Raw genomic sequence first — 27356 nt, 5'->3', positions numbered from 1 at the left:
ACCCAGCAATTGCAACCACCAGCTGATTGGGACAATGGACTGTGCTGGGCCTTGTACTTGCTGGAACACACAAGAATCTGGTCTGAGAACACCTCAGACAAAGTTTCTTTGGGGATCTCCCCAGTCGAAATGTCGGACTCAGACCCCTAACCAAGAGAAGACAGAAGACAGAACAAGTCAATCAACCACCTCAGCTATATGTTGGCAGCAAAGTACTGGGCAAATGGAAACTCTATGAGGGACTGTGTCAATCAGTGGATTCTTCAATGACCTCATCGTGCTTGGAGTGGTGAGACTGGCTGCGATTCATAACTGGTGAACTATCAAAACCACTTGAGCAAGTATCTCAGAGCATGCCCCACATCCGGGCCCTGGGGTGGGTGGGAACTGGCTGAGGCTTCTCCCTCAACATCCTCTTTACCTCAGATACATGAAGGAAACAATATGGAAATAATAGTCTTACCCACTATCCTGTAGCCCTTGAACCTTCTTACCCTAATTAACTATGTAAAGATTGTCAAAAATATAATAATAAAAGGATCCTGGCTCTTCCTGCCAGCATAGCCATGGAGCTCGAGGCCTCCAGTGGGCCTGGGGCGGGGTGGGAAGAAGGGCTCACTCACAAACCCAGCTCAGAATTCATGGCCTTCCAGATCTTGCCTTCTGCAGCCTTCTTCCTCCTAGTGATGTCTGTCTACACCCCACCCCCAGCTCCCAGGCAGGTCTCTGCTGGCTTGCACACAGTCTGTGAATGAAAACCTTTTCAGGGACGGGTTCCAAGTCCTGCTGCCTGGCCTCTACCAACTCAGGAAGACAAGCAGAGGGCAGCGCTAGGAGCAAGTTCTAAGTCCATGTGGTACCAGTGACGGGCGAGGTGGGTTCGTGCTTTTACGTAGACACCCCCACCCCCTACCACCATCTCCCATCCTTTTCCTCCAGTCCATCACACCTGCCCCACCGAAGCCTGCCCCAGAGCCCTTGTTTCCAGCAGACCCTTCTGGGAGGCCGTGGTCAAGCAGGTGTTGTGTTGATGGGAGTGGGGCTGGTTGTGCCTCCAGAGGCTCAGCCATAGACCTCCCCGACGACAGCGCTGGCCCTGGGGTGTATCAGCTAGAACAGGGACGGGGCTGCATGCAGAGTCCCCTCCGTGGGCCTGCCCAGCCAGTGACAGGCCCCTGTACATTCCTGGCTGGACAACTCCACACAAACTACAGCAAACACTGCTTCACTCCCCAGGGCTCTGCACGAACCATCACTGGCTTATCAATGGGCTCAAAATCCAAAGTAGGCACAGACGTTGGGGAATGAAGGAGTTCAGCCTGGACCATTCGATTGCAGAAACTGCAGATCTTTCCAAGGGACTCTTCTGACCCTGCCTGCCTGGGAGCATCTCCCCTGCAAAGATTTGTTCAAACACGGCAAAAGGCAACCCTCCCTCTGTGCCCAGGGCGTGGCGTTTCCCTGCTGGGGGACACCTCCATCGTCTAGGGAACCAACTCAGATAAAAGACTCAGGAATGTCTGATCTGATTTTAAAAACAAATTCATCAGAGCCCATTCTCAATCTCCACGCTTCAATCAGCAGGGGCGCTGGGCAGATGACCGTCAGCACTGCCCGCCTGGAATGTTATGGGAGAAATGGTTGATGACGTCAGAGAGCGGGCGAGGAGGACCCAGTGAAACACTACGCTTCTCTTGTTTATTAGACATGCTTCTCTTCCTGACCCCTTGGAAGTTTCCTGCAGAATTTCTCTCTGGTGTCCCCAGTTTTTGTCCCGTCTCTCTCCCGCCTTTTCCTGCACCCACCTGTCTTTTCCACCTGTCTCCTTTCCTCTGCTTCTCTTCTTTGGTCCCTTGGTCTTTGAGTCTGTTTCCGAACTCTATCGCCTTACTTTGTTTGAAGATATTCCCGTCTCCCACCTGCAGAGGGAGCTATCACCGCTCGCTTTGGGGCTCAGGATTTGGTGGCTGTCACTGCGCTCCAGCCACCCCAAGCAGCTGTCAGCAGGCTTTCATTTATCAACCAATTACATAATCTTAAGGGGACGCCATCAGGCTCCCAGATCACATTTCCAGCCGTTGGTCCCGCTTCAGTAGGCAGCTGAGAAATTCAGGTTTCCATTGCAAAACAACTTTTAAAGATTCATATTACTCCAATGCTGGGTTGGAATCCTGTGTCACTGCCACTTTTAGGTCAAAAATCGGTCAAATGCCGAATCCTACTAGAAGTTGGCATGTTAGCATGTTGGCATGTTAGCGTTCAAAGGAAGATCTTTCTACTGGCTGTGTGAAAATCCAATTGTTTCAAGAGCGAGCGGGGGCTGTGGCAGGTGACAGCCGATGGCCTGGCCAGGCCAGCCCAAGCAGTGGCATAGCCCTGGAATGTCACACAGCATCAGCTATTTAGAGACCCTGGCTTTTTGTTAGTTTCCGCAGATTTTTGGAGATAATTGCTCACATTGGAATACATTTTGTTTGACCCTTAGCTGACTTTCTTTGTGTGTGTGTGGGGGGGGGGGGGGGAGTGAGGATCTGAAATCAACCTAGCATGCGGATTCGATGCTGCCCAAGCAAAGCCAGGCTGGCCGCTCCGCAGACGGCCCGTAAACACCTTGGAACGAGGGATGTGGTCTCCTTCCAGTGCTCCAAGTCCACGGAAAGCACCGGAGCCGGGCACTGTTCAGTTCTGCCCGGCTGGGAAGATGCTCCACGCTGGGGTCTTACACACTCCATTCCCCAAATACCGCTGACTCCCAGTGTTCACCTCACACAGAGGGAAATGCGGACTAGCGGATGCTATCCTGTCGCTGAGCACTGGCGCTGGCGCTTGGTTAAGCCGCTCCTTCCTGCGGGGCTGGAGCTTTCACGTTATGTGCGGAGCGGTAAAGGCAGCAGGCACCTGCTGGCTCAGTCTTGTTCCGCTCCTGGATGATGGGGTGCATGTGGCCGGCATCAGGTTAGGCACACAGAGCAATTGGTTTTCTCCAACAAACTCCAGCACCGTGTGCTCTACCCTCTCTTGCCACTCAGCACGAGGACCCAAAGGGCTTTTGCAGCTGCAAGTGCCAGCCAAGAGGTGGCTGGATGTGGTGAGTGGGCATAGCCACATGGCCCTGGAAGGAGCACTGCAGTCCCACTGTGACAATAGAAGCTGACAGTGAGGAAGACTGGAGTAATATACACTCTACCCTTGATGGGCACTGGGCTCTCTGGGGCGGATGCCAGCCCAGCTTCCTGGACTTTCATAGGCATCCAGCCAACAGCAGCGATGGCTGGGGTCACAGCAGTCATTTAGTGCTCCAGAGTTAGCTCGCGGTGTCACTCATGTCTGGTTCCTTGGGTCAGACTTCATGCTCTTATTGTCAGCCGTGCCTGCCTTGAAGGAGCCTTCTTCCCTAGTCCCCTCAGCAGGCACGCAGGCCACAGATGCCCAGTGGTAGCCACTGAAATAAGAAGGTGACCAGCTGGTAGGTGCTGGCATTGCCTGCTCCCAAACACAAAAACACTGCCTGGTACGGACGGTGATGTTGCTGGCCCGTAGGTTACTGGAATGGGATGGAGGCCCTGGGGGACCCAGGGGGAGGCTGTTCCATGGGGGCTGAACCGGAGGAGACCTTGAGTGTCAAGGTCCTGCTGAAAGTCCCCTTTCCAAGCTCTCTGGGACGAGCCTGACTGCCCCAGCCCACCTGTCTCTGGAGTCGGACTCCCCGGTCAGCAGCTCTGGGCACTGGGCATTTTCCCCTGGGACAGAGTAGAATCTGAATCCCAGGGTGCTCCCAGTTCTGAATTGTGGGGTCACATCGCACCTATCTTACCCCACCCCCCGAAGATGGGCTCATGTCTGTGGGGACACTTCTCCCAGCAGCGAGGGGCCCTGGGGCAGGGCAGAGGGTCCCAAGCTTTGAGCAGAGTGCAAGCCGGGCTTCTCACAGCCAAGGCTGCGTGGTGAGATCTGAAAGACGTGGGAGTCTGGGTTGGTCAGCCTTGATCTGCAGGTGTAAGAATGGGGCAGCTGAGCCAGGTATGGGCATCCTGGGTGCCCGGGCACTCCTAGAGGTGCACACACTGACTTCATGACTGGTCATGGCTTCCGTGTCATCATACGTGTGCCTGGGAATTCATACAAAAGTGAGGAAACCCAAGCAACAGATTTCTCAAATGTGATGAATTTTTCATGAATGCTAAATTTATCAATCAATGATAAATTTATCAATCAATGAAGTGGAGTGCAAATGCGTCTCCTGGACATGAAACATTCATTAGTTTTGCTTTTTTTTTTTTTTGCAACTTTCATATTTTAGAACTTATACTTCTTTTACTCCCCAGGTCTTCAAGATGACCATTGACTCTGGACTAGCACAGCAACACGGGCCCATGGTGTCTCAATGACCCTGACTGTCCCTTGGACCTGTGCAGCAGCCCCATCCTATAGAGGCCTTTACGCCATGAAGCCATGTGGCCAGTTGCCATGCCAAGTGTCCCTACGTCCAACACCAGGGTGGAGCTTTTGACAAAGGTGGCAGAGTCACAGGGCCGGGAACAGGATAAAAAAGGGTGGAACGTTAGTTAACATCCCACGAGCGAGTCTGTAGGGTAGAAATCTCCCACACTTTCACCGAGTGTTTGATAAGCAGCTACTCCGCTAGAGTCCGCGTTCTCAATCAGCAGTGGGCAGGCGGCACGGCTGGTGTTTCGGGCCATTCTCACCCCAAGACCATCTGCAGTTTACACGTTGGGAACTGAAGGCTCTTGGGATGAAGTGACTCATTCCAAAGTGCCCAAGCTGGTGCCCTGAGGCCATGCCCTGCTCGCTGCCATCCCCCACCAGGTGGAGTGCTCAACTCGGGCTACTTGGCAAAGTTTTTCCTTTGGTACCTTCCAGGATGATCCTACCCTCGTGTCCTCACCAGTATCCCATTGGCCCTGGTGGGTTGGCCGAGCTGGCAGCAGTGAGTGGAAGCTGTGGACACATAAAAATTAATAAATATAATCAAAAGCAGCCTTCCGGAGCTGGGTGTTGTGCTGTGGGAGTGGGGGTGGGGGAAGCTGCCACATGAAATGCCCACGTCCTGAATGTCAGAGTTCAAATCCGGGCTCTCCTGCTTCCAATCCAGCTCCGTGCACTTCAGACACAGTGGACGGTGGCCCACGCGGGGGACCTCAACGAAGCCCCAGGCTTCTGGCTTCAACTGCTTCATCCTTAGTCACTGGGAGCACTTGGGGTGTGAACCAGAAGATAGAAGCTCGCTCTCTTTCTCTCTCGTTCTGGCTTGCAGGTAAATAAATTCTTTTTTAGAAAGCAATCTTCCAGCATGGGAAGGAAATCAGATCACCGTGTCCATGACAAGCACTGGCAGGTCTCCCTGCTCTTGTAACGCCAGCGAGACTGGCACTTCTGGAACAACTGGTGACAGGGACTCGTATCTCAGTGACTTCGAAGTGAACCTCTATCACTTGTGCCATCACTTCATCAACATGCCGTTTTATCAAATCTTCCCAGCTCCTCCAGGGGTGCACGGATACCCAGACTGCCATGCCTGGACCAGCTGCCCCCTCCCAGCTCTTGTGTCTCTCCCTGGCCAGATGCGAGGCGGGCTCCTTCTGCCCACTCCAAGAACCTCATCTACTTCATCCTCAGAGACCTCACTGAGTTGCCTCTTTTTGGATGTTCATGTCCCCAGGGCAGCCCCCCTTGGTCTCCATGCCCATCTCACACAGCTGCCCAGGAGTGCTGTGCTGGCCTCATCCACTGACTGTGGCAATGACAGTTTTGACCCGGGTCTGCAATGGCTGCCGACGCCTGGCTAGCATGTACCTCCTCCCCACCTGCACATGGCTCTCTGGAATCTAGCCCAGGCCCCTAACCCTGTCCTTCCTATTTCCTGAACTCTCTGGGCAGACACATCTCACAGTGGCCAGGGTGTTGTCACCTGTCTTTCATAATGAGTTCAAGCACCTTCTCCTCCATAAAGCTTTTGCTGAGACCTTGGGGCTCTTTTCTGAAGTGCCCCCACCTTGTCTTGTCTTTTCCAGCACATTCTGTTGCCATCTGCCCTATTCATAGCCCATGTGTCAGTTAAGCCACATTTGAGATTTAAAAAAAAAGTTTGAAATGATTCCTGGTAACCCAAGCCTTTGGAGTTGCAAGAGAATGCCCAGGCTCTGATGGAGCGCTCTAGCCTACTCAGATTACCCCACGATGATGCGACACCTGCCATGTGGGCCCTGCCTGTGATTCTGACTTGCCCAGACGCCGACACCAGCATCTTCAGTCTAGGGAGCACCAGGGACATGGGGTTGTGGCAGGTGCACGCTCAGCCTGCAGAAGCGGGGACCACAGGGTGAAGAGGATCCTCTGCCATTCCTGCGAGTGGACAGCCTGAGGCCCCAGGTCACCAGCTGTGTGACTCTGAACAGATTCCTCCACATTTTAAAGCCCCTTGCTAAGCAGGGGGTAGCTTGCAAGCTGCTGTGGGACCCAGGCAAGGGCACTGCTAGCCAGCACCAGTCCAGCTGTCAAGGACCGTGTCTCAGCCCAGAGCCGCAGGCTGTAGCATCAGTGTGTGCCGTGGAACCTCTTTGATTCCTTCCCTACAGGGGCTGCACATGCACCTTGGACCTAACCCACAGGAGGAGACTGGTGGATTCACTTTTCTCCTCTGTGCGATGAGGCTCAGAACACAAGAACGTCCATGGTACAGATTGTGAGTGCTAATGTTCTTCCCAACATGAACGAAACGTAGAGGAGAGTTGGGTGGCTTGGCAAGAGACAGGGCCACCTGCTCCCAGTGATGGGCCAGGTTTTCCAAGGCTGGCTGGTGTCCACTACTGTACCAGTGTCTGAAAGCCCGGGGCATCGGTTTCCACTGGCCACCACGCACCGGCTTGCCTGGGGACAGCTTCGGTAGGGATGTTTACACAATCTAAAGGAAAGAATGTCACAACTACATCCCTTCTCCTCACCCCAAACCAGGCTGGCCATCGGTTTTGAAGTAGTCTTCCTTGATTTTCTGTATTTTGACAATCTCTGGAAATTGCTTGGAATGTGTCTGTTTTTCTTGGCTCCGCTATTACTCAAAGGGGGAGAAAGCAAAGCGAACTGGAGGGACCCTTGTGACCCGGGCTGGAACTCACTTGGCTGCAAGGATCCCAGCCCTCTCAGCTGGGAGAGCTTCAAGCATTTCATAGACCAGCAGGGAAAAAGACGCGCGCAAGCACAAAATCCTGACCACCCCTCCCCCAGGCTTATTTCATGGGTTTGTTTACATTCATGGAAGTTTTGGCTGTATCTTTCCTCCATTTTTACAAATTACTCTTATTAAAAAAAAATTTTTTTTAAGCCCTTAGCTTTTCTTCCTTTCATCTATTTCCATCATGGAACAATACGAGCATCAAGCCTGTGAGACAATACAGACGAAATTTCCAGAAAGACATTCGCCAATGAAGCTGACACAAGAAGAAGCAGAAAATCTGCACAGACCTACATCAAGTTCAGAGCAGCTCGGCGATCCAAAGCCACCCGCCAGGAAGGCCTCCCAGGCCCCCGCCGGCCTGCAGCGGCTCTTTCATTTCTTTTATAGAAGAACCAACACCAATTCTTTACAAACTCTTCACAAAACACAGGTAGGGGAAATCCTCTTGACCTCACAAGAAAAAAACAGAGGCGGGCCAGTACTGTGGCAAGTGGGTAAGGCTGCTGCGTGTGACACCGCATCCCACATGGGCAGTGGCTGGAGCAGCGACTGCTCCACTTCTCACACAGCTCTCTGCTAATGGCCTGGGAAAGCAGCAGAGCACGGCCCATGGGTTTGGGACCCTGCCAGTCATGTGGGAGACGAGAAGCAGCTCCTGGCTTCTGGCTTCAGCCTGCCCCAGCCCTGGCCATCACAGCCATCTGGGAAGTGAACCAGTGGGAGGTCTTTCCCACTCCTGGGGTACTCTGCCCTCACAGGGTGCTTCGCAGGGGCCGTGACTAGGCAGGGGAGGCCCCTGAGCACAGGCGCACATCCCTGATGCCCATGAACTGGGAGGGGAATGGCCTGTGAGGTGACCACAGGTGTCAGTATTGTCACACTGGGTGAAGGCCCAGGGGTCCATGGCCCATCCCCACTTAACTGCTCCTTCCCATGGTTGGCTCAGGAAACCCTGAGACCCCCTCCTCATCTGCCTCCATCCTTGTTGTCCTCTGTAGGCTATGGGGTGGGAGTGACTCTTGGTCACTTTATGGGGACACCACAAGTGGAGGCTGGATGGCTCCCACAGGGAACTGGCTGGGAGGTGACATGTGCACACCAAGAGAGGCTCTCTTGTCAGCAAAGCCAGAGAGAGCAAGGCACGCGAGGCACCATCGCTGGCCACACGGGAACCCGGCCAGCACCTGCCACCAGCTGGGCACCAGAGCAGATGTCTGTAGCCGTGATGTGGCCCCAGGGCCAAGCAGCAGGAAGCAGTGTCCCTGAGCCCGAAGCACTCGCAGAGGCCACCCCTGCCTGCCACCTGCATCTGGGTCTGGTCTATCCTGGACACTTGGCTGCAGCTGAGCCAGCTGTACTCAGAGCAGCCAGGGCTGGAGTGCCATGAGGCCTGGTCCTTCACACAAACACAGGGACAGCTCTGAGGAGCACTGACGGTGCCACGTGGGGGTTCCCAGTGCCCCTGGATATGGCTGCCTGCCCCCACCCTGAGTCCCCCATTTGCAGCCTACAAACAGAATGCACATTCCTGAGTGCCCTTTGGGCATAGAACACACATACACACATGTGTACAACGCTTCCATCACATGTACACACGTGCACACACTTCCACCACATGTACACATGAGCACACACGCTTCTACCACATGCACCCACACACACATGTGCGCACATGCTCCCATCACATGTACACATGTACACACACTTCCATCACATGTACACAAACACACTCACAACACATGTGAACACACATAAACAGTGCACATGCACACACACGTGTGTTGAGGCTCATGTCAGACTGCTATGGGTAATAACCGCCCGTCTTCCGGTTCCCGCTGAGGTGAGTGGTTAAGAGTGCAGCGGGCAGCAGAAACCTGGCTGTGCCGTGCACTGCACACGTGCAGAAGCCAGGAATGGGGACTGAGCAGGACACAGGGACTCTGCAGACAGCCCGGCCCTGGCTGCGACGGTCCCCACCCTGTTGTTTGGGGTGAGCGTGTGGTGATGTGCTGGCTCCTAAGAGGCAGCTACGCTCGGTCTTCCTTCTCTTGATGTGGCTGCCTTTACTGTCCCTCCCTCCTCACGCAGGTGTCAGTGGCCGCCCTTCTGGCCAGGGTGGGTTAGAGGGTCAGCCACCGTGGGAACAGAAGCAAGCCCCCCCCCCCCCCCCAGAGAGCAGCGGTCCCAGGCCAGGTGGCCCCTACCATGTCACTCTGAGACTGCGTGGCGCCGTACATGGTGATCCCATTGGAGGGCGCTGCTGGCTGCGGGGTGTCCGGCTGGATGTACCCTCTCCTGTCGATGAGGCTGCGAGAGAGGAGACACGCACAGAAGTGGAGACGTTGCCAGAGACACCAGCTGTGCTTGGACCTCTGTGTGTCACACCCCACCTTGGGCACCTGTGGGTACACCTTGCTCACACCGTGCCTAATCAGAACCCATCGCTGATGCCGTGATGAAGGCTCATGGTGCAGCTGCCCCCAGGACAGACTACACCCTTGCCACCTGCCTCCTCGAGGCCTGGACCACAAGCCACTCTCTCCACCACCACCATGACCTGTCCCAGCCTTCTGCCTCAGCTTCAGGCTGTAGCTTCTCACAGAGCAGATGTGCTCTGGGTGCCTGCCACGAGCCAGGGTCCGGCGTGGGGAGCCACGGGCCAGTGCCTTGTGTGGGGACGCAGCCTTGGCTGTGCAGCTGAGGCCACTCTGCGCTTTGCGGTCTGCTTTTTTTTTTTTTTCTTTTTCACATCTCTCTCAAAATCATGTTCCTCTCCCTATCTACTCTTCAAGGCCAAGTACATAGCACCCCAGCCCTGCTGGTTCCTAACACTGCTTTTGCCCCTTTCTCTGGCTTCTCTTAGCCCTGTAACAACCCCTAAATGACATAATCCCTTCTGCCTGAGGCCACTGTCAGCTTCATCTGACAACAGGTTTGGCTTCTGGGAGCAGAGTGGGCATCTTAACCTGTGCCTTCCCGCCGCCCCCCAGCACTGCATGGCTCTTGGCCAACTCCTGGCCAGTGGAGATGTGGACTAGGGGCCCCAGGGTTGTGCGCCTGGAGCACCCTGGGCATGCATCACATTGTCATGGCTCCATCTGCTTCCAGGTGTGCACCTGTTGTTCATGGCAGGCACTGCATCTGAACCATAGCATCTCAGCCAGCCAGCCAGTGTGCAAACAGTGCGTGCATGGGAGGGATAAGGGGTCTCTGTTTTCACCCACAGGTGCTCCACCCACAGAAGCACCTCTGGCCATTAAGACAGCTGATTCTCCAGTGAAGGTTTGAACCCTGGAGTGTCACAAAGGCTGGGCCAATAAACACTCCACCTTGCCCCTCTGTGTGGCATAGGGCAGACTCAAACCTAACCTGGCCTGAACACCTGCAGGTCTTTCAGGGGTCAAACAATTTAACTTAAAGCCACACACAACACTGGGACTCCTCAGTCTCCAGTTGGGCTGAATCCCAGCGGTTTGAGAGACGACAGGTAACTGCTAGGAGGCACGGGGTCCTGCAGGGTACCTGAGGCTATTTCCCAAGCCCCCCAGGGTACAAGAGGCCAAAGGGAAAGGAGCAGAAGAGTGAGGAGGTGTCAGGGGGAAAGGGGTGTCCTCACTCCCTTGGGGATGCTGACTGGGGAGGGGCTGGGAGTGGTGAGGGGAGGGCCGGCGTGGAGCCTGGGATTTGACAGGGAGGGGTAAGAGCCAGACCACGCACACAGCTGCTCTGGGTCCTAACCCCTGTGTTTGCTGATAGGGTCTTTCCAGGACCCCAGGGGAAGGTGAGGGGATGGACTTCCTGCCACACACCTGGTGTCCTGGGGAGGGGCAGAAACACCGGGAGCTAGGTGGGATGCTGAGGGTGGCTGGCTGACACCTGCAGCTGAAAGAGGTGACATCCTGACCTCAGCCATTGTCCTACAAACCTGAGAGTGACTCCCTGCTGTCCCGTCACAGTTCTTGGTGGTTAAGGAACTGAAGGACTTAGCCCAACATGGCCTGGAAAGGCTGACATGGAGAAGCCTGGACTGGCTGGAGAGCACCAGGCCCAGGACAGGTGGTGTGTATGTGTGTTTGTGTAGGGGTCAGGTGAATGGCTTGCACAGGGCAGGACTGCAATGGAGGGGGTGTTGCGGAGTGTCAAGAGAAACTAAACAGGAATATAGGCAGCCTCAAAGCCCCCAGGAGGGCAAGCACCGGAGTGGAGCCTGCAGTGTCAGCCATGAGACCACCCCCCTCTTCGATGGCTTTCCCTGCTATTAGCCTGGGGTCCCCCTCCTCCGCCCCCTCCCCATTCCAGGGACAACAGGAGGTGCAAAGTGTCACCTTTCAGTGTCCTGGAGTTCTGATTTTAAAATAACACAATTTGGGAGGCAATCAGAGTGCTTCATTTTTCTTGTGGTGACAAGAGTGAGACGGAAACTTTAAGGTGTACACCACAGCAGAGAGAGAGAGAGAAGGAGGGAGGGAGAGAGAGAGAGGATTCATCGTGGGGACAGTGAGAGACATGGCTGGCACCTGTTCAGTGGAGCTGTCGGAGGCCCCGCCCCACCATAGTCACAGGTGCCCTCCTTGCACATGCTCAGGTCCTCCTGGACATGCCATGCTTGTCCTTGGCCTGTCTCGGGCCCTGCTGTCCCTATGCCAGCCCCTGCCATTTGTGCACACTTCTCCTGCTCCATGCTGCACCCCCCTCAAACTGCTATCCAACCTCTAGAATATGTCACCCCTGGGACCCACCCCTGGGTGCCATGGAGTCTTTACTGTGCCCCACTGACCTCACAGCCATATGGCCATGAAACCACACCTCTTTGTGGGGACATGGGAACTTTTACAGAGCTGCGCCACAGCGCCTGCCCAGCATCCAGGGGCCAGCTGAGTTCTCACTGGTGTTGGACCCATGGGACCCAGTCACAGGAGACCGACATGGACTGCTCCTTGGGGCTTCCTCTCTTTGCTAACTTCCATTCCCCCGCGAGCCTGGTCTGAGGGTCCCCGCCTGCTGCAAACAGGTCATCCCACTCCCCCGTGAGGTCTCCATACCAGGGGCCTTAGAAACACGTTTTTCTCCATTTTACATGAAGTAGGGGCAGGCATTTTAGGTCATCTGTCACTTGGGAAAGTCACAGCCCATATCCGCAGTGCCAGGAATCTTGCTCATGTACCCGGGAGGCAGTAGATGATGGCCCAAATGAATGGGTCCTGCCACACAGGTGGGAGACCTGAAGGGACCTCCTGACTCCTGGCTTTGGTTTGGTTCGGTCCTGGATGTTGCCAGCAGCGTGCGACTGAACCAGCAAATGGAATATCCCTGCCCCTCCCCCTCTCTCTTTCAGTCTGCCTTTCAAATAAAAACATTTTTAAGCAGAGAGGGGTAACAGCTTGGAAACACATCCTAGAGACCTGATACATTTGTTTGATATATCTTTGTGGGTGACAGACTAAGCGGTTGGGTACACGGTGCCCAGGTCTGACTCACACCATCAGCCTGTCCTGAACTTGCGTGACTTTGACCTGGGGGGGTCGCAGCACGTGGCACAGAGCGTGCCTTCAGCCTGGGGTGGAGTCCTGACCAGCCAGCACTTACCAGTGATGCCCCCTACCTTGGCTGGCTTTCACACTCAGTGCCTCAGCCTCTGCATTGCTAAAATGGGGTGAGGCAGTCTCTACCTGTCGGGCTATGGAGGGTTTCATGTGAGTTCGTGTGGCTCAGCGAGGGGCAGGTGCTGCTGTGATGAGCGCTGTCACCGGGCGGCACCACCACAGTCTCTGTCCACACCCCCTGTGGCTCCCTGGCTCTGCACTCCTTCCACTTGGGACAGCCCAGCTCCCAGGGCGCTCTGGCCTCCTTCATGCCAGCCTTGGCATCCTGCCCATGCCGCTGGTGGTGCCTTCCATAACAAATAGAATCAAGGGCCTCACTGGGTCTACTTGGAAGTAGAAATTTTTTCCCAAGGCTGATCCCCCAAAAGGTATGATGTGTAGCACGGCAAATGGGACAAGGGCCTTTGTGTGTGGTACGAAGCACAGAGCTGTGTCAGCAGAGCCCAGCGGGCGTGGCCTATGCACCAGGTCAGCATGGCTGGGGAGGAGCAGGGTTCTGGTGGGGGGGTGCCTTACCTGGGAGAGATGGGTCCACACAGGGCAACGCAGCAGTTGGTAAAGATGTTCCCATAGCTGTAGGGGTTGTAGTTGTCTTTACCTCTCTTATTGGACCAAGATCCTTTAATCTGCAAGGAGAGCAGAGGCAGACACATGCAGGGCCTCAGCGCAAGGTCACGTTCAGGCCGGTGGAGTGTGAGGCTCCACAGCGAGGCAGCTCAGGCCTTGGGCCCTTCTCCAGGGACGCCAAGGGGCTCAGGGAACACAGGTGCCTTCCCCAAGACCTGGACAGCACTCCCCGACGGCGGCTTAGGTTGAGACGAGAACAACGTGCTCCGGGGTAGTCCTTCATGTGTATCACACGGTACAGACATGACACTAACATGGCTCTGACATGACACTGACAAGGTATAAATACGGCTCTGGCATGGTACTAACAGTACAAACATGGCACTAACATGTCACTAATATTGTTTCAGCATGAAACTAACAGGGCATGAACACAGTGCTAACACGGCCCTGACACGACACTAACATGGTACCATCACGGCTCTAACACAGTACTAACATGCCATCTTATATGGGGAAAATTTCACACTCCCATTTACCAGCCTTGAGAGCAACTCAGTGGCCGGTCAGTGTCACCGTGGCTGCCCCACGGCCCACCCTGGCTGTGACACTGAGCCTGACAGTGTGTCTGACCAACTCTAGCACTCACCAGGAGTGGTGGGTGCACAGCTCCATCTGCACACACAGCACCTGCTTTCCCATGCTGCCACTGAGGGGCCGGACCTGTCATGCATGTGACTGGAGGGGCTTCAGGCCAGCTCAAAGAGAGAGGAGCTAGCTACCCTGCCCCGTCCTGTCTCCTGCTGTGGCAGTGTGCCTCCGGCTGGTGTAAACGCAGGGTAGAGGACACCAGGACAAGAGAAGCGAAACCTTCCCACACAGCCCCACGTAGAAAGGCAGATGCTATAACATGTCCGTCTGCATGGCCTCTCCTTTTCAGACGAGTGAAACTTAAAATTAGTGAAAGGCAGGGCTGGGGCGGTGCTGCGTCACAGCATGTAAAGCTACTGCCTGAGATGCCCACACTTCAGCTGGCTACCGGCTGGTGTCCCGGCTGCTCCACTTGTCATCCAGTTCCCTGCTAATGGCCTAGGAAAACAGCAGAGGACGGCCCAAAGCCTTGGGATCCTGCACCCATGTGGGAGGCCCGTTATAAGCTCCTGGCTTTGGATCAGCTCAGCTCTGGCTGTCTTGACCATTTTCGGGGGCAAAGCACCAGAAAAAGATCTCTTTTCCTTTCTCTCTCTGTGACTCTTTCAAATAAATAATTTTTTAAAAAAGATTTATTTATTTTTCCCTTGCAAAGTCAGATACACAGAGAGGGGGAGAGACAAAGAGGAAGTTTACTTCAAACAGGAGACAAACACTTGCCCAGGGATGGGGAGGGGAGGGGGTCCCAAGTCCTCACTCCAAGCCACAGCAGGAGATGGGAGTGGGGAGTGCCCTGCAGGAAAGCCCACCCCCCCAAGGGCTGTCCCTAACCTCCCCGCCCCCTCCCTCTTCCGCTGTGCTGTCCAGGAACTTACGTCCTCATTGGTGGTCTGGTTGGAGCTGATGAGGTACGTGTGGAAGCCTGAGAGCCCAACGATGGACCAGACCGAGAAGAAGCACACCACAGCCTCCAGGACGGTGCGGGAGTCAAGGAGACCAAAGCAGGCGGCACTTCCCAGCAGCACTTCCCCAGGAGAGGTGCTTCCCAGGGCCACCTCCCTACCGGGGTGGTAGCCTCCCAGGGGCTACTCGGGGATGGACACTGCCCAGGACCACTCTTCAGGGGAGGAGCTTCCCAGGGTCACTTGCAGGGGTGGACTTCCCACCCAAAGAGGTGACACCAGAGGGCACCTGCCTTTTTGGGTCTGGCGCCTTAGACCACTTGGCCATCCTGACACATGCACCTGCCTTTTTGAGCCTGAGCCTTTCCCTGCTCTACGGAGGTTGTCTGGTTGGTCCTGTCCCTGTGGCGAGGAGCAGGCATGTGTGGCTTCCTGAGTGTTTCCCCAGCATGCAACTGGGAAGCACTTTCCCAGGACAGGAATGGCAGGAGCTCTGTGGCCCCACGAGGTGTGTCACACAGCCAGGGAACAATGTCCAGCACTCTTCCCCATGTCAGCCCCGTCAACCCAGAAAGTGGCATTTTGAAAAGGATGCAGAATCGTTCAGTCCTACAAATGCTTCTAAAGCACTATTTTGGGAGTCGGTGTATGATATGGGTGATTAAGATCCTACTTGGAACACCCACACCTTGCCTCAGAGGTCCTCGGTGCAAGTGGTGCAAGTCTGGTCTCTGCTCCTGGTTCCAGCTTCCTGCTAACACTCACCCTGGGAGGCAGCAGGGGATGGCTCCAGTGGCTGGGTCCCTGCCACCCACACCAGAGACATGGATTGGGGTCCTCACCCTCGACTGCAGCACAGTCCAATTCCAGCTGTTACAGGCATCTGGGGAGTCATCAGTGAACAGCAGCACTCAGCCGTCTGCCTGACTTTTGAACAAGTTAAAATATATATTTTTTTAAAATTTAAATTTGATTTATCAAGACACAGGTGCATCTCAGGAACAACTAGCTCATCTATCAGAGATCTGAGAGTCTAAATGGATCTCTTGCATGCTCTGTCAACACGTGATAGGCTGGGAGTCGCACCACTCACACTGCAGGACAATATCATGGACTTTTCTAGCCTGTGTATAATTCATCTTTGGGCCATCTGCCACATCGCAATCAATGCCATGGCTAGACACACAGGACTGCACAAACCCAGGTGGGAGGTACCAGGCCTGTGGGGTCAGAAGGCAGCACAGATAGGCTGGCACCAGCTGGGACAGCTCCTCCATTTCTCCCAGGGACATCCCGGTGGGCAAATGGCTGTCCGGGAGCCTCACGTGGACAGGGGCACACCCAGGTGGTGGCCCACATTGCAAGGATGCTTTAGTTTTCTGCTGTTGGAGCAACAACAACAAGGCCCATGGTGGCTTCCGTGCCTCAGAAACATGAGGCTGTAGCACAGGGACCTGCCTCCCAGCCTGGCCACACAGTTAGCCTGCTCTGGCCTGGCTCAGCCCTTGGGGGCTCCCCAGGGATGCTACGGCCTGGTCCCTGGCACCTGTGGATGCATCACCCTGTGAGACACACAGGCGTGCCAGCCTGCAGATGGGAGAAGGTCATGGAGCAGAGGGGGGGATTTTGCCCTCAAGCCACCAGGGTGGGAACAGGCTTTCTGTGAGAACATTCCTGCTAAGATCAGTATAGCAGGTGGGAGATGGTACATGGGTGTGGGGGTAGATCTGGAGGGAGAGAGTGACCTGATCCAGGCGTTGCATCCCCACTTCCAGCTGAGGAGCTCCTACGTTGACACCTGTACTGTGAGCTGCTCCGTGGACTTCCTGCACATGCACACGGTCTCAGGGTGCAGTCTCAGGGACGGCCTGGGTGCCAGCGATGGAGCTGACAGAGGCTGCCACTTGCAGGGCCCACAGCAAACACTGCAGAGGGCAGGTCTTGCCCAAAGGCAGGTTTCTAAAGCTCATTATAGCCGGTACATCCTTATAACCCACCCAAGTGACTCCCTGACTCATCTTTAGGAGGAGATATGCCAGAGCAACATTCCCCAGAAACAGCAGGGCACAGCTGGGCACTGCTGGCAAGAAGACGGCACCTCTGGCCAGGTGGGAGTAAGGGACCAAAAATGACATATCTCACTGCACCTACTCTTCAAAGCAGAGACAGTGACAATTTTACTCCTTGGGGTCACCTTTCCTTGCAGGCGACCTCCAGCCAACTGGAGCTTTTTGAACCATTGATGGGAGATAGGGCACACTTGCCCGACTTGTTCCCCTTAGAACCTGTTCCATAGGACCCCAGTGAAGCAGGTGTTATCTGACAACAGAATTTGGATACCTTATCAGCAGCTATGCTGCCCACACACAGAGGTGTTGGAGGAAGGTAACTGTTACCTACAGGCCCGTGCTGACTTCCAGACTGATCAACCAACCGACTGACCTGCCACTAAAGCACACAGTTCTCTGGCACATGGCCAAGGTGCATGGCGTGCAGTTCACTGAAGTTCTCTGCTCGTCAGGAATCCTCTACCACCAGACGGACATCTCCCCCTGAGAGCACTGGGCCAGTCCAGGATAGCTGGGTCCACAGGACTGGGTGGGGAGCTCGGGGTGGGGGTGGGGACTCAGGGGGTGAGCAGGAGCCCACTGGGCATCCAGCAGGAGAGCACTGCAGTTTCACCATCTGAGGCCCCGTGGTGCCAGGCCGCAGGCGCAGGCCCTGCTGACTTGGGCAGTGGCGTCTTTAGTTCACCTGGGGCCTCGGCAAGGTGTTCTGCTCCTGGAGAGAGCGCAGCTTTCCTGCAGTTCCCAAGAGAAGGCCACACAGCAACCCCACACACATTGCACTTCTCTGCCGCCTGCGAGGGACCCATGTACAGGTGTTCGGATATGGTGTATGGACACCTGTCCATGCAACCCACTCTGCCCCAAACGTGCCTGATGATCACATGGCCACGCTGGCTCCCAGGAGCACGCGAGCATTCACACCCAGATTTTTCGGGTAAAGGGCCTTCTGGTTTAACTGAGTTGGTCTATCCCGGGAGGTCAGTCCATAACGCATACACAGGGCATTACAGAGACACCACCAGTACCCAAAAGGATATCTTGCAGGGCTGTCCTTCAGGGCATTTAGGAATCCTGTTTGCTGTGAACCTGTGAGGGCGAAACCGGGATTTAGGGATCCACACTCTCCCACAGAACCACCAGCCTGCATACCTCAGCTCTCCCCTGGCTTCAGTCACAGGTGTCTGAGGGCAATGAAATGACCCCACCTCTGGGGCTTCGGCCCCGGATGACAGGTCATAGACTAAGGTCCCCCCGCTGCTATCCACCGAGGAAATGGCAGTTGCACGTTGGACCCAACATCTGTAGGGTATTTTTTTTTTTCAGTGAAAGCAGATGGCTGTTTGCACATGTGCTCATAAATTATAGCTCTGATTGCTCCTTTGTTTCCCTCATTTTAATAGAAAAACAGAATTCTGTTTACTATTTTGTTTTTCCCTCTTCTGTTACACCCTCAAGTTGCTAATTTTTGACCCTAGAAGTTGCTAATTTTTGACATGAGGCAATGCGTAAAAGGCTTGCCTCTCTGTATGTGGAGGCTGCAGTGGTAAGACTCCTGTGGCGGGCTCCCTCAGGGCTGCAGGCACTTGAACCTGGGCTGGCTGTGCCAGGGAGCCCGGGGGCATCTGACTAATGGTGACTCCTGCCCTAGGTGTGGGAACCACACGAGTGGGAAGCAAAGCTGAACTGGTGGAGCCTGGGCCTGTGGCCCAGTGCCTGTGTGTGGTGTCTGCCAGCTTGGCACCTGTCCTGCTCCAGGAGGGTAAAGAAAGTGGGTTCCCTGTTGGGGTTTCCACTGTTCCTACACCAGGGTCTGCTGCCCCTGCCAGATCATGTGGTGTGAGGGCACGCCAAGCAGGTCTGTGCCAAGAGCTAAGGGACTGACAGGCCCTTGGAGCTGCCTCCTGTCACCAGTGCTGCCACCAATGGGCATGCTGAGGCTGGGTGGGGTGGTGGGGAGGCTGCAGGAACGAAACGAGGAGATGCAAAGGAGGGATCCCTTCGCTCCACTTCACTCTGCTGCTCTCTCCTTCCTTCACAAGGAAGTTTGGGGGCCACAGGCTCTGTTCTTCCCATCCCCTCCGTCTGCACTCAGAGTCCACACACCTGGCCTGGAAAACAGGTGCATGTGTGTGCCCGTGTGCATGTGTGAGTGTGACAGACTGTGTGTGTGTGCTCCCTGGCTTTCTGTGCAGGACCGAGCAAGTGACAACTGGCCCCTGACACCCTGAGTCCATTGGTCCCATGGGACGATACTCAAGACAGCTCGTGCAGCTGCTAAAGAGAACGTCAGCGGATAATGACAACACCTGCACTGCCGAAGACCCGCACTTCTCTCGCTGTGTCAACAACACTTCTTTGAAAGTGATACTGACGCCCCTGCTCTTCCTGTCGCCTTGGCACCCAGGGCCACGGTGACAGGAGGGAAAGGCTTTGTGGGAGTACAGCAGCCTCAGTCCCGGCCCGTGTGCAAAGTACTCGAGGACAGCTCACTGTCTTCCAGCGAGCCCGCCAAGTTACTGTCCTCAGCACATACTCCTGCAGTACTGTGAGTGTGAATCCCAGGCAGACACAAGGGGTACGTTCAGGGAAGGGGACCCAGGATGGAGAATCCCTATGGGGTTAGCAGGCAGTCCTCCCTAACACCTGCTCCAACGGCCCACCCGGGAAGCCCTCCACACCTTGGCATGCTCCACTTGCGGTGTGAGCACAGCTGCAAGGGGACAGTGACCTTCACTCAGATTCTTCCAGAACCCTGTCAGAAAGGAGCTATGCCATTGCCAGTGAGGGGTTACACTACAGGAGTGCAGACCGGCAGCAAGACTAGTCTCTGTTGCTGCTAATGGCTGTGACGGCCGTTGGAGGGTCCAGTCTACAGTTCTCAGCCCATTAACCGCTTCTCCATGCTCTCTACTGCAGGAAGGGGCATAATTAGTGGATAAGAGGAATCCAGAATACGACCTTTAGAAGGGGATGACACAGAGCCGTTTGCTTAGGCAAATGCCCATGAAATCCATTTAGATTCAGATCTGATGTTTAGTGCAGCAGCTGCCTGTATATGCGGTGTGGTGGGGGGAGTAGCTTAGCATATTCCAGCAGCTGATGGAACACTTTGTTAGGCACACAATTTAATCTGTGCAGATGTGTGTGCAGGAAAACCCATCTTAACTCCCAGACACCTTTCTCTGAAAGAGGGCCGCTGTTCCTGCCTGACTAGTGCCACTCAAGACAGGAAACTCTGCAATTGCAAGGTTACCCCTGTGGCTCACGGTCTCTGGGACACAGGGTAGAGAGGGGCCCTCCTGCTCCCCTCCACCCCACCGCCCTGTGCACAAGTCCCAGAGGGTGTGTCAAGAAAGGAGTTAGCTGAGCAAAACCTGGTCCAGGTGTGACCCTGGACAATAATGCTGCTGATGGGGGAGGGTGGAGGAGGTGATGAGGGAGGGGGACGGGAGGTGAAAAGGGATGGAGTGAGAAGTGAAGCCGGGCGGGGCTGGAAGTGAGGGAGAAAGAAGATGAGAGGGAGAGAGGAGAGGAAAGAGAGAAAGCCCGAAATGATCAAACTCTTAAACCAAACTTAAATCAGAAAGGCAGTCAGGCCAATGGTTACGTACGAAATCTGATTTCGCAGCATACTTACGAATAATGACGTGGGTGATAACGAATGCAAATATAAAGACTGTCAGAAAAGACAGGGATAAAATAAACATATAAAAAAATCTGTAGTTTCTTTTCCCCACACAGTTGCCTACCCAGGGACAGTGGTGATCAAACCGTTCTGAAACGAGACAAAGAGAAAGTGGCGGTCAGTTACGATGTGTTCACTGAGCCCGAGGGAGACCCCTCCTGCCCACCAGTGCCCTGCACTCCAGCCAAATAGTGCCCAGCCGTGGGCTTCCTGGAAACCGGCACGGCCAGGATTAACATCCGGGCATTCCAAGAACATAATTATTCAGGAACCAAGAAACTAAAAGGAGGTTGTCATTTTTCTCAAAAGCTAAGTTAAAGAGACAGGAAGGAGACAGATTCTTATTACAATCAAGAAGATAAATCATCCCCTCTTTCCTTGTGGGCATGGAACAACCGTCTCTTGGGCCGGGGCCATAGGATGGCGAGGGCTGGGTGGGCTGTGGTTGGGCATGACGCTGCTCGGTGAATGTCAGACACGGCCAGCGGCCACAGAGAGCTCATGGGAGCGGTGGGGGGAGACCTGGGATACACAGAGGGACACTCAGCTCTCCTGTCCCCAAATACGAGTCTATTCATCACACGCAGTACTGCAATAGGTTTTCAAACATTGTCAGCAGAACAATGCTGTTGTCCCATTTTGCATGCTGGCAAAACTGCGGCTTAGGCATAGGGGATGGGAGACTGGTAGCACGGGGCCCGTCAGCTCAGGGGCAATGCCTGCTGAGGGGCTATATGTGTCCTACGTGATGGGCAGAAATGCTGGGCACATGACTCAGCTTTGCCCTTTTCATTATCGTCTCTTGTCTGCCTCTGCATGCTTGCAAGCACGAGACGCGACTACAGAAATAAACACTAGATAAGTCAGGCTAGGCAGTTACTTCCATGACCCTTAGCTCACACACCTGAACCACCTGTCTTAGGTTTGACAGCCAATGCAAGCTTGCTCCTTTACTTTGATTATTTTTGTAAGATTAGTTTTTATTTGAAAGGCAGAATTACAGAGAGAAGGAAAGACAGAGAGAGAGAGACAGAGAGAGAGAGAGAGAGAGAGAGAGAAAATCTTCCATCCATTGGTTCACTCCCCAAATGGCTGTGATGGCTGGAGCTGAGCCAATCTGAATTCAGAAGCCATGAATTTCCTCCAGGTCTTCCGTACAGGTGCAGGGTCCCAATTCTTTGGGCCATCCTCCACTGCAGTGGATATAAGAGGGATTTCAGAGCTTGCCGGCTTGGGGAGCAATTACTATTGATGTGGTCAGGGGAATTACAGGTTAACCTGTGTTGTCCACCCCCACAGAGTTAGAAAAAAGGAATCCCTGAATAACACCTCCTTCACCGGGGTAGGGAGAGAGGATGAACTGAAGGGGTGCAGAGGCACAATATGAGTAACACAGGTGTTGACAGACTTTCAAGGTCATGTTCATGTCTGAGAGGAATCCATGGGCACCAAGCAATCACCACGCAGCAGTGTGGGGTGCTCGGTGGCAAGGGAAATGTTCACCCCCGCAGGTGGGTGTGGCTATATGGGGCTCTCTGTCCTCCTTGCAACTGCACTGTGACCCCACCACTGCTCTAGATAACAAAGTAGGGGCCAGAGCTCTGGTGTATCTGGTAAAGCTGCTGCCTGCAGTGGAGGCATCCCATATAGGTGCTAATTAATGTCCCGGCTGCTCCACTGCCAATCCAGCTCCCTGCTTATGGGAAAGCAGTGGAACATGGCCCAAGTGTTTGGGTCCCTGCACACATGTACGAGAGCTGGAAGAAACTCCTGACTCCTAGCTTCAGACTGGCCCGGCTCTGGCCATTGTGGCCATCTAGGGAATGAACCAGTGGATGGGATTCTCTCTCTCATTCTCTCTCTGTAACTCGGCCTTTCAAATAAATAAATCTTCAAAGAGAAAACCATCTTGAGATACAAGCAGCAGAGCAGACTTGAAGTCCCCGTGTCACTTATCTGTGTGATGAGATGCCTATGCCAAGGGCAGAAAGGGAAAGCAAATTGGAACCAGTCGGATTCATCCAGGACTTGGAGGAACTGCACTGGCTGTTCGCGCCTGCGTGCAGGTAGAACTTGGGCCGAGAGCTCAGGTGCCCACTGAGACCGCTCACCTCACATCCTGCAGCTGGGGAGTCCCTCGTTAATCTCTTAGCATCCCATGGTTTGAATGTTACCAAAGTGGCCATCTCCCATCTAAAGCAGCACTGGGCATCCACTGCCCACCCAGACTGACAGGCATCTCAGACTGGCTTTATCTCCCACATGCTTCCTCCCTTCCCCTTCACACACCTGCTTCTCTTGGCTCCCAGCCAGGGAGTGCTGCTCGGTCAGTATCCCAGGCAGGCACCCCACCCCCCGACCCAGTTCTCCCTCCAGCGCCACATCTCTAACCAACAAGAAGTCCTGCGGTCCCTAACCCAGCAACCTCGGAGAGCATCTTACTTATTTCTTCCTTGCTTTTGTCTGCCATCCTTGTCTAACACACATCTAAGTCTAACACACATCTGTCAGAAGCCTGAATGAATTCTCCCACTCCCAGGACATCCACACGAGTCAGTCATTCTGGTTGTTCTCACAGCCCTGATGTTTGCCTGGCTCATCCCATCAAGCAAAGAAACCTTCTCATTGCCGTTTGTAGACTTAAGAGTGACCACTCTCCCTGGTGACTTGGTGACCTGCTGGGGGCATTGGAAAATGCTGGCAGAAAATAAGATTTTTTAAAAAAGATTTGTTTATTTATTATTGGAAAGTCAGATATACAGAGAGGAAGAGAGACACAGAGACACATCTTCTATCCAATGATTCGCTCCCCAAGTTGTTGCAATGACCAGAGCTAAACTGATTCGAAGTCAGGAGCCAGGAACCTGTTCCGGGTCTCCTACATGGGTGCAGGGTCTCAGGGCTTTGGGCCGTGCTCTACTGCTTTCCCAGGCCACAAGCAGGAGCTGGATGGGAAGCGAGGCAGCTGTTATTAGAACCAGCACCTATATGGGATCCCATTGTGTGCATGGTAAGGACCTTAGCAGCTAGGCTACTGCACCAGGCCCAGAAGATATGTTTTTAAGAGTTACTTATTCGTTTATTTGAAAGGAAAATTAAACACACACACACACACACACACACACACACACACACACACACACACACACATGTTCTTAGTGGTTCACTTCCCTAAAGGGCAACAGCCTGGCCTGGATCAAACAGAAGCCAGGAGCCAGGAACCCCACCCGGGTCTCCCACACAGCTAACAGGGACCCAGCCACTTGGACGATTTTCTGCTGCATTCTCACGTGTATCAGCAGGAAGCAGGGTTGGAAATGGAGGACCCAGAGGTCAGACCTGCAGACCAGGATGGCAGCACTGCTGCTATGACCTCTGACATGCCAACCAGGGAGAAATCAGTCTTTGTGACATTCAAATGTGTTCTGAGGCTGGTGAGGCTGGCAGAGGCTGGCCAGGGGCCACAGAGCTGACCAGCACATGTTAGGCCACTTGGCTGAGGTGGGGCTGATTCTATCCAAAGCTTCATGGGTGGGGTGGGCTGCAGAAGTCACCTACCCTTAGGTCCTAAACAGGGAGAGACAGGTCCATGAAAATGGCCAGTGGGAACAAAACTCGGGAAATAACAGCTTGGTGCTGTTTAGCTATCCAGAAGGTGAAAGTCACAGTGAAAATGATACTGCTCAGTAAAGAAAGCCATCAGGCACTGGGAATCAGTTACACTGTCGCAGTCTTTGTTTTTGAGCATCTTAGGGAATGGTTACTTCCCCATCCTATGGACAGAAACCCACTAAGCAAGGCCAGGATTCTGGTCCCTGGGAGTCAGTTCTGCAAACTCGAGCCGGCCGCTCCGCAGGTCCAAGGAAGGCTTAATTTCTGGGAGAGGTGATGTGTGAGGGGAAAAAAAGTTTAAATATTAGGAGTGGCAGAGGATTATTAAAATTGGACAGGGAGAGAAAAATCCACTGAAAATGGAAGTTGCTTTCAAAGATTACTGAGGAGAGATTAAAGACTTGAAAAAGTGCTAAGGATTAGAAATATCTTCAAGAGCAGAATTCACATACAAATAAAACCACATGGAAAGCTTGCCTTGGGGGCCCACCCAGAATTGTACATAGGGTCAGGGGCTCTAGGCCAGATGGGGAATTAATCCTGGCTTTCTTCTTCTTCTTTTAAAGATTTATTTATTTTTAAGAAAGTAAGATATACAGAGAGGAGGAGAGACAGAAAAATCTTCTGTCTGGTGATTCATTCCCTAAGCAGCCGCAATAGCTGCAACTGTGTCGATCCAAAGCCAGGAGCCAGGAGCCTCTTTTGGATCTCCAATGCGGGTTCAGGGTCCCAAGGCTCTGGGCCGTCCTCGACTGCTCTCCCAGGCCACAAGCAGGGAGCTGGATGGGAAGTGGGACTGCTGGGATTAGAATCGGCGCCCAAATGGGATCCCGGCACGTTCCAGGTGAGGACTTTAGCTGCTAGGCCACAGTACTGGGCCTTAATCCTGGATTCTTCTCCAGGGTCTTCAGAACCATGTGAAATAATAGATGGTACTGTGCATAGAAGGTTAGAACTTCTGATTTAGGGGGTGGTGTTGTGGTGCAGCATATTGAGATGCTGCCTGCAATGCCAGCATCCCATATGAGCACTAGTTCAAGTCCTGACCACTCCATTTCCCATCCAGCTCCCTGCTAAGTTGTCTGCAGAAGATGGTCTGCGTGTTTGGGTCCCGGTAGCCATGTGATAGACCAAGAGGGAGTTCCAGGCTCCTGGCTTTGCCCTGGCTCACTGTGGCCACTTGGAGAACAAAACAGTAGATTTGGGCCCGGCGTGATGGCGCAAGTGGTTAAGGTCCTCGCCTTGCATGCCCCGGGATCCCATATGGGCACCAGTTCTAATCCTGGCGGCCCCACTTCCCATCCAGCTCCCTGCTTGTGGCCTGGGAAAGCAGTCAAGGACGGCCCAAAGCTTTGGGAACCTGCACCTGCAAGGGAGACCCAGAAGAAGCTCCTGGCTTCGGATTGGCATAGCATCGGCCGTTGCGCTCACTTGGGGAGTGAATCATCAGATGGAAGATCTTCCTCTCTGTCTCTCCTCTCTGTATATCCGCCTTTCCAATAAAAATAAAATAAATCTTAAAAAAAACCCAGTAGATTGAGGATCTATTTCTCCTCTCTCTGTAACTCAAATAAATAAACAAATCTTTTTTTTTAAAAAAACCTTCTAAATAAAATACTAATTGCATTTGCACAAGTGAAGGCACACCAGTTAACCACCGCCTGCAACTGCTAGCAATGCTGTATGCGTACTAGGTGTAGGCTGTGTGCTCTGCTTCTGCTGCAGCTTCCTGCTAACGCACCCAGGAAGGCAGCAAGGAGCAGCAAGGCAGCAAGCATCCATCAGAGACCAAGATGGAGTCCCAGGTTTCTGGCTTCAGCTTGACCCAGCCCTGGCTGCTGCCACCTTTCAGGGAGTGAACCAACAAATGGAAGATCTGTGTCTCCCTCTCTGCCTTTTCAATTAAATGAAATAAATCTTTAAGTCAAGTTAAACAGTTTTATACATTTGAAGTGAAGATTATTTCAGACCTTAGATCTTTTTGCTTTGCTTCCAAAATAAGAAAAATTTGGCATTGTGAGAGACTTTCTGCCTTTTTTTTTCTTAACAAGGAGGAGAGTTGAGATACAGTGGTGTATATTGTCTCCTAGCCTGTACAATCCCCACGTAATTCATATAACGACAAACTGCAACATTCGAACATCAGCTAGAGTATTCCTAAGTCCTTAGACACTAAGTAACTCAGGCTGCTCTGAGACTTTCCTAAATTCTAACAGCTTTGCTACTGTGTTCAGTGACTAAGATTCCTACAAGCAACACCACGTGTCTTAATCCATCCCCTTCTCCTGATTTTTTCCAAGCTTTATATCCCATCTTGCTCTGTGTGTGTCAGGCACTGGATATAGCTTTCTAAGTAGATTGTTCTGTTAAATTCTCATGAAACCCAACGAGTTCAGGCTAAGAAAACTGTAGATGGGGGTGGGGGTTAGTGCAGTGGTTAAGGAGCGTGGGACACCTGAATCCCCTAGTCAGAGTACCGGGTTCTGGTCCTGACCCCTAGATCCCAGCTTCCTGCTAACGTGCTCCCTGGGAGGCGGCAGCCTGGGGTTCTTAGCTAGCAGCATCTCCACTCTTCCAGTGGCCCCAGGTAGGGAGTGGGTCACTTGTGGTGCTGGCACAGCACAGAGTCCTGAAGCCAAGGCTCCCAGCGAGAGCCCCATGGGTGCTGGGGATTGGTGGGCTTCCTTCACCAACTCTCACCTTTGCTTCCCTTCAAGTGTAGCAGAATGAAAACTAGGGGCAGCTTCTCAGGAAGCTAACAAGGGATGGCAAGGTAGCAACAGCGCAGTGGGAGGTCCACCGTGGGCCAGGAGTGAGCCCTGCATACATATATGTACACACACACACTTTTTCCAACTTTCATGGGATGTTGCGTGATGCAAACCACCCTAAACCCAGGTAGAGATAGTGTTGTACGGATCAGTGCTGCCACCTGAAGCATGGGCATCCTATATGGAAGCCAATTTGAGTCTTGGCTGCTCTACTTCCAACCAGTTCCCTGCTAATGCGCCTGGAAATGCTGCAGATAAAAGCTCAATTCCTTGAGCCTCTCCCAAGCCATGTGAGAAACCTGGG

The 27356-nt window shown here is 53.7% G+C and overlaps 1 protein-coding gene across 2 annotated transcripts in view; it reads right to left on the bottom strand.

Annotated features, from left to right (window-relative positions):
• Window positions 1–27356, bottom strand: part of ZDHHC14 (zinc finger DHHC-type palmitoyltransferase 14) — a 225375-nt gene that overhangs the window by 5156 nt on the left and 192863 nt on the right. For both annotated transcript variants that reach the window (XM_040965347.1, XM_040965348.1), the window contains exons 4-8: window positions 20622–20759; window positions 18022–18070; window positions 14889–14991; window positions 13312–13421; window positions 9397–9499 (exon numbers count right to left, since the gene is read on the bottom strand). In XM_040965347.1, the coding sequence (XP_040821281.1) occupies window positions 9397–9499; window positions 13312–13421; window positions 14889–14991; window positions 18022–18070; window positions 20622–20759 (503 nt within the window). The remainder of the gene's footprint in view (window positions 1–9396; window positions 9500–13311; window positions 13422–14888; window positions 14992–18021; window positions 18071–20621; window positions 20760–27356) is intronic.

Source organism: Ochotona curzoniae, unplaced genomic scaffold (assembly GCF_017591425.1).
Source record: "Ochotona curzoniae isolate NIBS_2020 unplaced genomic scaffold, NIBS_Ocur_1.0 scaffold_3890, whole genome shotgun sequence".
NCBI lineage: Eukaryota > Metazoa > Chordata > Mammalia > Lagomorpha > Ochotonidae > Ochotona > Ochotona curzoniae.
This window is presented reverse-complemented; position numbering and strand designations above follow the sequence as displayed.